Source organism: Rana temporaria, chromosome 12 (assembly GCF_905171775.1).
Source record: "Rana temporaria chromosome 12, aRanTem1.1, whole genome shotgun sequence".
NCBI classification, from domain to species: domain Eukaryota; kingdom Metazoa; phylum Chordata; class Amphibia; order Anura; family Ranidae; genus Rana; species Rana temporaria.
Window position 1 is genome coordinate 33,663,096 of NC_053500.1, and position 12,499 is coordinate 33,675,594.

At 44.1% G+C, this 12,499-nt stretch overlaps 1 protein-coding gene across 3 annotated transcripts in view; it reads left to right on the plus strand.

Annotated features, from left to right (window-relative positions):
• The window catches only part of ATXN7L3 (ataxin 7 like 3), a 36,812-nt gene extending 25,073 nt beyond the window's left edge, over positions 1–11,739 (plus strand). For all 3 annotated transcript variants that reach the window (XM_040331436.1, XM_040331434.1, XM_040331435.1), the window contains exons 10-13: positions 3,805–3,848; positions 5,478–5,549; positions 5,635–5,768; positions 10,637–11,739. In XM_040331436.1, coding sequence (XP_040187370.1) covers positions 3,805–3,848; positions 5,478–5,549; positions 5,635–5,768; positions 10,637–10,785 — 399 coding nt within the window. In that variant the 3' untranslated portion in view covers positions 10,786–11,739. The remainder of the gene's footprint in view (positions 1–3,804; positions 3,849–5,477; positions 5,550–5,634; positions 5,769–10,636) is intronic.
• Positions 11,740–12,499: the final 760 nt, after the last annotated feature.

Sequence of the window (12,499 nt, forward strand, 5' to 3'; positions counted from 1 at the left end):
TAGATGGAGTGAATTTCATTCCTGCAACCACGGGTTGCAGGAAAGAAATTGGCTTTTTTTTTTCTCCCATCAACAGACAGTGACGGGGGAATCCATCCTTGCTGATTACAGCTAGCTATAATAGCCGCTAGCAATAATTGTGTGTAAAATCTGGAAGGCTGATTGTACCAAAGTTGTTTGCATCAGCCTGCCCATTCATGGTTTGCATATCGGCCCGTTCTGCTGAACGGGCCAAGATTCAAACAGTCTATGCTTAACACCAACTGTCCTTAAAAACATCTCCTCCTCCCCCCTCCTGTTATCTATCCTGCCTAACCTGTGTTTAAAAAAACACCTACTTTTTTCTATTTTTGTTTAATTTTGTGGTCACATGATCCCCAGGCTCGATTCACATCTATGCATGTTGCTCTTGAGCATTTCTGCAGTGCATTTTTTTTTTTTTTAACCGCGATTTGCGTTTTTTTACTTTTTTTTTGGTCAGATTTAAAAACGCAAAATGACGGTAAAACCGCACTACATGCCTTTCTGCAGCTTCTCCATTGAAATCTGTTGAACCAAAGAAAACAAGAAAGCGGCACTGTTTTGCATTTAAAATCCCAGACCCTTTCCAAAGAAGCGGAGGCACAAAAATGCATTGATGTGAACATGTTCCATAGGAACCCATGTTAAGAAAATGTCCTGCATTTCTGCAAATAAGCATGAAAACGCATTGGTGTGACTGGAGCCTGCAGGGGGAGGAGGAAGCACTGAACAACAGTTGGGAATTCAGGGAGCCATGATGTCACTCGGAGGCTTCCATGGCCCAGCTATTGTCAGCACTCCCTCTCCCCTGCAGCCACCACTCACTGACACAGGAGCTGGACCTTTGGGGTCATGTGACCAGACTGAAAAAAGGTAAGTGTACACAATGTTGTTTTCCCGGGTGCTGTTTTTTTGTGATATTAGAGTTTTGCACTCCAGAGGTGCCTGATGGGACGGATTGTTGTAAGTGTGCAGACAATCTGGTTTTCTGTAGATGTAGTTCTAGGCATCTCAGGCTCTTAAACAGAGAACATCACATAACTATGAAGAATACCAGCTCTGGGGTGTGGCACCACAAGTGTGATCATGCCCCTCTGCCATTTCTCAATACCAGAAAATAAAGTGTATTGTTACTGAGTCACACACACAATACGTGTGATGGCATGCTCTAAGAACATTGGCACTCTTGTTTGAATTCCTACAGCCTAAGTTGGTGTGTGTGTGTGTGTGTGTGTTTTTTTTTTTTTAGTGTGTGTGTGTGTGTGTGTGTGTGTGTGTGTGTGTGTGTGTGTGTGTATATGTATGTATATGTGTGTGTGTGTGTGTGTGTATGTGTGTGTGATATATATATAATTTTTGGTCTAAGGTGTACTTCCATTCAATTAAGTGTGCCATCCTCTGCCACCTTCCTGGTTATGCCCCTCTTCCCCCTTCTCCTACCCCACAATTCATCCTAGCTGTACTATAGGCTTCAATCAATGAAAATCAATCTATAAATGGAGGAGGTGGGCCTTTGCTTCATCCACTCCTTCTCCTCTATTCATAGGATGCTTTCCATTGCTCCAAGCTTATAGTACAGCTTCTATGAATAGGTGGGCATAGTCGGCTCTCTCAGCGAGGTGTCTATGACCGATCCCGTGGCTTTATTAACCCTTACAGCATTATATGATTATGGAAGTGGAGGGGAAGATGCAGAAGACTTTAGACTGGAACCAAGAGGAGCCCACCAGTACAATTCTAATTGTTGGTACTGTCCTTTGTGTCGAAAAAACAAATTGACTAAACATAGGCTTTAAGGCCCCTTTTACACGGGCGGACTCCGCTAGCTCAGCGGGGAGATCGCTCCGTTGAGCAGGTGGATAATGGGTCCGTCTCCGCTCACTGTGCAGGGACGGACCTGTAAGAGCTCCGCTGTCCTCTATTTGAAGATCAGATGAAAACTGACATTTATATGACTATTGACCTACATTTATATGACATTTATACGACTGTTTTGAGCGGATCTTATCGGAAGGGCAAGCAGGTGTCGGTGAACAAATCTCCGCTGACATCCGCCTGCCCATACAAGTCAATGGGTGGCCCCCTCGGATCTGCCTTAAAAACGGACAAGGTGGGTCTTTGCGGGCTGATCGTGTGAAAGGGGCCTAAGGGAACTTCTCTGTCTATATAGCAAATAATCAGATGCCAGCTGTCACTTTTTTGTATGTTTTGAAGAGGTAAAACCTAGTGGATATGTAGGTAGAGGGTTATTTTTATTTTTGGCTGAGTCGGCCTCATCCATCATAAATCTAAAAGGGGGCGTTGGCAAAATATTTCCTTCCCAGTGCCATCAACTTCCTCAACAGGGATATGCACTCACCTACCACCTTATTGGGTACACCTTGCTAGTACCAGGTTGGACCCCCTTTTGCCTTCAGAACTGCCCTAACGCTTTGTGTCATAGATTCAACAAGGTGTTAGAAACATTCCTCAGATTTTGGTTCATGGTGACATAACATCACAAAGTTGCTGCAGATTTGTTGGCTGCACATCCATGATGTGACTCTCCTGTTCCACCACATCCCAAAGGTGCTCTGAGATGTGGTGACTGTGGAGGGCATTGGAGTTCAGTGATCTCAGGAAAACCAGTGGTGAGATGATTGGATCTTTGTGACATGGGGCATCATCCTGCTGGGAGGAGCCATCAGAAGATGGGGACACTGTAGTCATAAAGGGATGGGCATGATCGGCAACAATACTCAGGTAGGCCGTGTTGATTGAATGATGCTCAATTGGTACTAAGGGGCCAAAGAAATTATCCCCCACACCATTACACCACCACCAGCCTGATCCGGTGATACAAGGCAGGATGGATCCATACTTTCATGTTTACTCCAAATTCTGACCCGACCATCTGAATGTCGCAGCTGAAATCGAGACTCATCAGACCAGGAAACGTTTTTCCAATCTTCTATTGTCCAATTTTGGTGAGCTTGTGGTAATTGTAGCCTCAGTTTCCTGTTAGCTGACAGGAGTGGCTCCTGGTGTGGTCTTCTGCTGCTGTAGCCCATCTGCTTCAAGGTTGGATGTGCTGTTCAATCAGAGATGGTATTCTGCATACCTTGGTTGTAACGAGTGGTGATTTGAGTTACTGTTGCCTTTCTATCATCTGCACATTCTCCTCTGGCATCAACAAGGCATTCCCATCCACACAACTGCCGCTCGCTGGATATTTTCTCTTTTTTGGACCATTCTCTGTAAATCCTAGAGATGGATGTGCGTAAAAAATCCCTGTAGATCAGCAGTTTTTGAAATACTCAGATCAGCCCGTCAGCCACCGTCAACCATGTCACGTTCAAATTCACTTAAATCCTCTTTCTTCCCCATTCTGATTCTCAGTTAAAACTTCAGCAAGTTGTCTTCACCATGTCTAGATGCCTAAATGCATGGAGTTGCTGCCATGTGATCGGCTGATTAGCAATTTGTGTCAAATAAATGAACAGGTAGGTGTACCTAATCAAGTGTCCGGTGGATATAGAGAGCGGTGAAACATGAGGGCTCAGTCTCCCCACACTGAGTTCTGTGTCACTGAAATATTATTCCATGGGATGGAGAAACACTTCTGGTCCACATTGTTCTGTCATTGAAGGGATTTCCTTTTATTTTCTGCAAGAACAAAAATCCCTTTTACCTGGTTGCATTTTTTGATGACTACATGTTGCTGAGATTTGTGCCATTTGGCCCTCATTATAACTGTTATGTAGTGACCAATGTCTGTCTGAATTGGGATTTGTTCTCTTCTAGCAATGTGGAGTCATATCAGAACATACCAAGAAGATGTGCACCAGGTCAGTGGGATGCAGAATGCTTGGAACATCTGTCTGCTGCTATACAACTTCTTTCCCTTGTGGATAGATGGCATAAATGCTACGCCAAACGCCTCTATTCATGGCCACATTTTCTTTATATATATTATAATTATTAAACTAGAAAAACTTTTATTACATTCTCCTGCAATTTATTTTTTTATTTTTTTGCTGCGGTCTCCAGCTTCAGTACTTGAGGCCAGAACTGGAGGCAAATATAACGCAACATTAGTAAAGTCTGATTCCCTGACCTTAACCAAGTATTCAGATTCAGGAATTTTACATCTTGATATATTCAACAGCCAGGCAACCAGCATTCTGAGATAAAGGCCAGATCAGAATAAATGTTCATTTCTTTTTCATTTTTTTTTTTTTTTTTTTTTCCTCTTCTCCTTTTTTTTTTTTTTTTCTATTTTCATTTACTTTTTTTTTTCTTCTTTTTTTTTTTTTCCTCTTCTTCTTTCCTTTTTCTTTCTTTTCTTTTCTCTTTTTCTCCTTTGTCTTTTTCACCTTTTTTTTTTTTTTTTTTTTTTTTTCTCCTTTTCTCCTTTCTTCTTCTTTTTCCCTCTTCTTTTTTTATTCTTTTTTTTCTTTTCTTTTTTTTTTTTTCTTTCGTAAATTTTAAACCGGAGTCTGAGTGCATTCCTTTTTGTATTTTCTCATAGGCCAGTATGTGTTCTGCTATATATTTAAAAAAAAGCAATACGCGCATATCGATTGGTTTGAGCAAAAGTTATCGCGTCTATAAACTATGGGATTATTTTATTTTTTTTATTTTTTTTTAGATGATGATCAGGTGTGGTTTTTTTTTTTTTTTTTTTTTTTTTTTTTTTGGGACAGACAAATTAGACACTAATGCCACGTACACACGGTCAGGCTTTTGTCCAGCCAAATCACATTGGAAAAAAAATAGAACATGTTCTATCTCTAAAGTCTGATGGAATTTATCAGAATTTCTGATGAAAAAACTCTGATGGGGGCTACACATGATCAGAAAATCCGATTGGGGGGGGGGGGGGGGGTCCATCTGACTTTTTTTTATAAAATATCTTCTTGGTAACATTTGTAAAAGCTTCATGAAGATCTCAAGAAAAACTTCACAAGGTGACAATCACAATGCATTTCTTCTGCCCATTTATAATTCATATTATCACGCACTAGTGAGTTTTCAGACCATTGCAGTTGGTGTAATGGGAATAGCTCATGCATTGTGGTGAGGTTATCAGATCTTCATGCACCTTTATAAATTCTACCAATGAGATCTTTTATATATGCTGTGTAAACAAACGCTTGTGTACAGTATGACATCGACACCTCAAAATTTACACGGTAGTTTTTTTTTTCCCATGCATTTGGGATGCGGTATTGTGTGATTCTATATATAATCTGATTAAATGCTATAAAGTCAGGTCACTGGCCTCACTCTGCTGTTTGGCAGGAAGTGCAAACCTCAGGACTGGATGGACAAACAAATCCTTTTTGGAGGTAAAAGCACTCCTATGTATAGGAAGCATGCCATACACATTACAGATTGCAGACTGTACTACAAATGGTGAATATCAATGTCCTAGGCGTCTTCTGATGATCTTGTGTTGTCCTCCCTCTTTACAGGTCATTACGGTGTCCCCAGCATACGGATGACCAGCGTAGATCTGTCAGAGTTTACCTCCTAGGCTCCTCCGCGTAAGTCTTCACACATATTGGACAACGTGGCGTCGGCTAAAACCTCTTCCACGATTCCACTACTTACACAGCCCTCCTCTCGTAGGTCTCTACCAGAACCCGATGGCAGTACAGACAATGACAGCTTTGATGTGGTGGAAGGACAGGGTCTAATGGGTCGACTTCCGTGGGATGGATCCTCTGATATCTCCCCATCCGACTCGGCCTCATCCAAAGCCAGTAAGATCTGGGAGATGGGCACATGAAAGGGAAACTAATGGGTTTTTCAGTCCATTTTAGTTTTACATTTGTGTGTATGTGTGATAAATATAATAACGGCTGTCCAAGGTTTAGGTGTGTGTCTATGGGAATGTTTGACCACTCCTCCAGAAGCACATTTGTGGAATCGGGCACTGATGTGTCTCGCAGTCTCTGCTCTAATTCATCTCAAAGGTGTTCTATCAGGTTGAGGTCAGGACTATGTGCAGGCCAGTCAAGTTCCTCCACCCCAAACTCGCTCATCCATGTCTTTATGGACATTGCTTTGTGCACTGGTCCAAATCATTTGGTGGAGGGGGGATTATGGTGTGGGGTTGTTTCAAGGGTTGGGCTTGGCCCCTTAGTTCCAGTGAAGGGAGTTGTGTGATGACAGGCTGATCATTTGTACGCTCCATCAGACAGAAATTCCGATCGTGTGTTCCACCCAAAAATGGAACTTCTGCTTATCCCACTCCTCACCCCCTTACATGCCACATTTAGCATGTCATTTTTTTTTGGGGGGGGGGAGTGGGGGCTTCAGGAGAAGAAGACTTCCTGTCCCACTTCCTCCTTCCGCCGAGGGGCTGGAAAGGCGATTAGCTTAATCGCCTTTTCACAGCCCCTCCCTGTAGGCAAGCGCCTGTCCAACCGCCGGCCGGGGAGGGGGAGAGGAGCGGAGCCCCGGCCGGCGTGTCGCTGGATCAGGTAAGTGTCTGTTTATTAAAAGCCAGCAGCTACACTTTTTGTAGCTGCTGACTTTAAAAAAAAAAAAAAAATATTGTCTGGAACTCCTCTTTAAGGCGTCAGCATACCAAGACATTTTGGACAATTTCATGCTCCCAACTTTGTGGGAACAGTTTGGGGATGGCCCCTTCCTGTTCCAACATGACTGAGCACCAGTGCACAAAGCAAGGTTCATAAGGACATGGATGAGCGAGTTTGGTGGGGAGGAACTTGACTGACCTGCACAGAGTCCTGACCTCAACCTGATAGAACACCTTTGGGTTGAACTAGAGCGAGCCAGACCTTCTCATCCAACATCAGTGCCTGACTTCATAAATGCTCTTCTGGAAGAATGGTCAAACATTCCCATAGACCTGGGCTTGACAAATTTTTGCTTGGAATCTAGAAACCAGGAACGCGCCCCGTCCAACCGAGCTTGCGAACGCATACGTGAGTAGCACCCGCATATGAAAGTGGTCTTCAAACCACAGGTGAGATATCGCCGTGATTGGTAGAGTGAGAGCAAAAATTCTAGGCCTAGATCTCTTCTGTAACTCAAAACATGTAACCTATAGAATATTTTTTAACCGTCGCCTATGGAGATTTTAACCACTTAAGGACCGCCTAACGCCGGCAGAATGGCACGGCTGGGCACAATCGCGTACCTGTACGTGATTGTTAAATGCCCAGCTGTGGGTCACGGTGCGCGCCCGTGACCCGGTCCCTAGCTCCGTGGCCGCGGCACCCGATCGCCGCCAAAGTCTGATATGTTCGCCATAATGTCGCAGTCACGAAAAAAACACTGCCGCCATTGGTAGTAAAAAAAAAAAAAAGAATTAATAAAAATGCAATAAAATTATCCCCTATTTTGTAAACGCTATAAATTTTGTGCAAACCAACCGATAAACGCTTATTGAATACGTATCGGCCTAAACTGAGGGGGGGGAGATATATATATTATAATTATAATTTTTGGGGGATATTTTTTTATAGCAAAAAGAAAAAAAATATTGCATTTTTTTTTTCTCTAGGGTGTTAGAACCCCCAAACATTATATATATTTTTTATTCTAAGATAAGGAGATTGTTGGGCAATGAAAACGGGCAGGGAAGCCCCATTAGCATTGCTGATTTGTCATGTAATACCACCGGCCACCACAAGAGGGTGCCAGATTCCAGAAGGCTGCAAAGACACGGCCTCGATCGCGCGTGAAGACAGGTTACCCCCAGCTGTGCTGCCCCAGGTCGCTAATTCTAGTCGCAATTGCGACCTTGTGCCTGGGTTTGCGAGCCCTGCCATAGACACTCCTAAACCTTGTGGACAGCCTTCCCAGAAGAGTTGACGCTGTTATAGCTGCAAGGTTGGGCCAACACCGTATTCAACCCTACAGACCAAGACTGGGATGTCATTAAAGTTCATGTGCGTGTAAAGGCAGGCGTCCCAATACTTTTGTTATTGTGCGTGAGTAGATAATTAGATTGATGGTTTAATTTTTTATTTTATTTCGCTGATTGAAGCTGGAATGGCTGAGGAAGGTGGATATGTCGCTGTCATATACCGAGCGCAGTACACTCGGGTATAGTCGGGCAGGCTGGGCTCCTCTCGCGGTCACGTCCTGTGCGTCTTTTACGCGAGAGGAGCCGAGCCTGCCCGACTATACCCGAGTGTACTGCGCTCGGTATATGCTGGCGCAGTGGTTCAAACTCAGCGCGGGTATCGGCGTATATCGCACACCCATGATTTTGCCCTGATTTTCAGGGCCAAAAAAGTGCGTGGTATACACCGATAAATACGATAGTTTTAGTCTTGGGACTAAAATTAGCATTTGTGTTAGTCCCATTTTAGTCTTCTACAATTGTATTTAGTGGACTAAATCTCCAGTACATTTTAGTTGACTAAAATCTAATGAGTGTAATTAAATTGTAAAATTTGTCTACAATTTCCAAACTCATTATATACGGCTGGAGTGAAGAATCTAATATGTTCTTATTTATAGTATTGAGGTATGAACACGCACTACAGACCAGTGTTCATTTTGAAGTCCTATTTCAATTTAGTTTTAGTCTTTTGACTAAAATGGCATTTTGGTTTTAGTTGTATTTTAGTCGACGAAATTAACACTGATGTAAACGCGGCAAAACGGATGTTTTTTTTTTTAAATGTGGGTTACTATCTGTCGAGTATAATCGCTCAGGAGAGGTTGTAAAAACGTCCTGTGTACATTATTATTATACAGGATTTATATAGCGCCAACAGTTTACGCAGCACTTTACAATGTATAGGGGGGACAGCACAATTACAGTACAATATAGAAAGGACAGGAGGGCCCGGCTCGTAGAGCTTACATTCTAAGGCCCCTTTCACGCTGTGGCGGTATAGCAGCGCTATATTTTTAGCGGCGCTATACCGTCTGATCTGTGGTGGTATTCGGCCGCTAACGGTGTGGTATTAAGCCCCCCTAGCGGACGAAAAAAGGGTTAATTCCGCCGGCAATGCGCGGCGCATTGCAGGTGGTGTTACCGCAGTGTCCCATTGTTTTCAATGGGAAGGAGCGGTATACACACCGCTCCTCTCCCGCCAGCACATCGCCTCAGTGTGAAAGCCCTCGGTACAAAAGGTAATAGCTGCAGAGAAGGATTTGATGTGGGTGGCTCGGGGACAGTTGTTAGGTGGGTGTGGGATAGGCTTTCCTGAATAAATTAGTTTTCAGGGATCTCCTAAAGGTGGACAGGGTAGGGGCTGATCGGACATATTGGGGGCAGGGAGCTCCAGAGGATGGGAGAGGCTCTGGAGAAGTCCTGAAGGCGAGCATGGGAGGAGGAAACAAGGGAGCTAGAGATCAGGAGGTCCTGGGAGGAGCGGAGGTGATGATTTGGACCATATCTGTTGGTGATGTAGATGGGGGCGATGTTGTGAATGGCCTTGTATGTTATGGTTGGCATTTTGAATTTTACATGGTGAGGTTGGGGAAGCCAGTGAAGGGATTGGCAGAGGAGCAGCAGTCACGGATCGGTTAGTGAGGTGTATTGGTCTAGCAGCAGAATTCATAATAGACTGATGGGGGGGATAGCCTGCGTAAGGGTAGGCCAATAAGGAGAGAGTTGCAGTAGTCGAGGCAGGGAATAATCAAGGAGTAAATACGTGTGTGGTGTGTTTTTTGTTTTTTTATTTATTTTTTATTGCCATTTTCAAACACATAATATTTTTAATATATATATATATATATATATATATATATATATATATATATATATATATATATATTATAAAAAAAAAATTTTTTTTTTTTAATCAAAACAAAAGGAGTGAATAAGTTGCTTTGTGGTGTCATTAGTCGGGAAGGATCGAATTCTGGAGATGTTGGGTAGATTAAGGCAGCAGGATCTAGTCGGTGATTGGATGGGGGGGCTGAAGGAGAGGTCGGAGACAAGGATTACACCCAGCACCCTGGTGTGTGTGGAGGGACCAATTGTGTTGATATTAATGGTAAAGTCATTGGGGGGGGGGGGGGCGTGAAGAAGGAAATATAACAAGCCCAGTTTCAGAAAGATTGAGTTTGAGGAAGTGGTGTGACATCCATACCGATATGTCATTCAGTAAGTTTGATATCCGTGAGGAGTGGAGAGGGAGATCTGGGTGTCGTCGGCATAGAGGTGGTATTGGAAGCCAAGGGAGGTTATCAACTGGCCCAGGGAAGAGGTATAGAGCAGGCGAGGGCAAACTCTGCCCTCCAGCTGTTTTGAAACTACAAGTCCCATGAGACATTGCAAGACCCTGACAAGCACAGGCATGACAGGATTTGCAGTTTCACCACAGCTGGAAGGCCTGAGATTGCCCACCCCTGTGTATAGAGTGAGAATAGGAGGGGCCCAAGGACGGAGCCTTAGGGTACCCCGACAGGAAGAGGAGCGGGGGAGATGGAGTTGAAAGTGTGCTGAGATAGGTAGGAGGAGAACCAGGATAAAGCAGAATCACGGAGGCCAAGGGAGTGGAGTTTGCTGAGGAGGAGAAGGTGGTCAAACCCCCCACTGTGTACATGAAGCCTTAATGTTTTTCTTTTCCTCCCAGTTGTCGGCAATACATGATAACTTGTTCCATATCTTGTCTCCCTGTCTCCTGCTTCCCAGGCACCAATAACTCAGACACTCGGAAACCCAAGAAGAAAAAGCCAAGTCATATCAGCATGGGCAGCGCCGGGGGTGGAGGTGCCAGTAAAAAGAAAAAACCCAAAGCCCCCGCCCCACACACACCCGGAATGTACAGTGAACTCAACTGAGACAAAAGGACGTTGCTATGCTATGGACCAGATGCCGGTGGGCCTGTTTGTACACAGGAGGGTGCCCATCGGCTGCAAATGGATAAAAACAGGCCCCCCCCCCCCCCCCCACCCTCCCCCTCTCTTTCTCAAGTGATAAACCTTCTACTGTGAAAAACAAGTGGCGTCTGTATGGCAGGAAGAAGTAATGCCTTCATATAAGGCAGAGTACCAATCTCCATCAAGCTTTTTCTGACATCTCCTTGTGCTGCCATGTCTCTGCTGCCTGGCTGCCAGTAATGCCATGCCCAATTGTGGAAACGTGGCTGTGGCAAAGATTTGGGGGAGGGAAAACGGGGGGGTGGGTCGTGCAGAACGGGAGGTCAAAATGGAGTTTCCTCCCTCCGTCGAAGTGTTAGACCTCTGCTGCTGTGTCGTATAGTGACATCGGGTCTTTCAGCGGATAACTGGACTTTTTCTTTTTTTTTTTTTTCATGAGAAGACAGGGCACTGCCCTCCCCGTGCTGTAACTCTCTCTCATCTCTGGAACTTTCTGGAATGCGAGGCCGTAAACTTGAAGACTTTCAAAAACTAAAAAAAAAAAACACACACGTGACCTCATCACTTCAGGCACAAAGTGTTCTAGGTGTTGATGCGCAGGGCCCTGGCGCCGGTCGGGGGCGGTGGCATCGAAGTGTATCTGCCTCTGGCAGGTGGAGGGTATAAAGGATATCTTGCACGTATTAAAAAAACAAAAATCACACTAAGTATTTCATTGCAAGCCTATGTGCTTTATTGTAAATGTGTATAATGGGTGCATCCATCACATTGTAATTTTTAACAAAGAGAATCATGTAAAGGCAAAGGGACTTTGGCCGCAGACGGGTAACGGAAAGGTCATATTGCTGTAGGCGTAATCTGACAGTGTTCACACAGGTGATTGTTTTTGTTGTGATAAAGACAAATGAAATTGTATTCTTTGTGTTTTACTATGGCTGGGGGTGGGAAGGATGGGGGAGGGGTGTGCGACATGAAACGCTATGCCCGCTAAAGCCGACCTGTCACATTCTCGGGTAAGTAGAAATGATTCCTTAGTAGCTCCGGCTTTTTGCCTTTTTCTTCCCTGTTATCACAATAGGCACAGTAGCCCTTGGAAAATGGGAAAGTGAACTATAAATCAAAGAACAAAACTGTAATCTATCGCCGGTTACCAGATGCTTAGGCTGCATTCAATTTTCTTCCCTTCATTTTTTACCTGGTGATCCTGCCAGTAACACACTTCCTGTCCTAGGGTGACAACAGTCCCTCACTGTACTGCACCTATGGAGGAGCAATATTGTCACCATAGGACAGGACTACAGAACAGCTTCCCTCTCTTGCATAACATGGAGAGGGGTGTGTTCTGTAGTTCAGATAGAACTGAGTACAATGCTAAATGAGAAGACGTGGGCACCGGAGGTTATCGGCTCAGGATTTCCAGCCCTGGTCAGCAGGTACTTTTTTTATTTATATTTTTTTTCTCTTCCTAAAGTGTGTGTGTGTGTGTGTGTGTGTGTGTGTGTGTGTGTGTGTGTGTGTATATATATATTTTTGAACAACATTTGTGCACAATCTTTCATGGCACAGACTTGATGTTCGGACCTCGGCCGGAAGAAAATTTTAGTTACCGTACCTCCTTGAATTTTATTTCAATACCCCTGCTATATATATATATATATATATATATAGCAGGGGT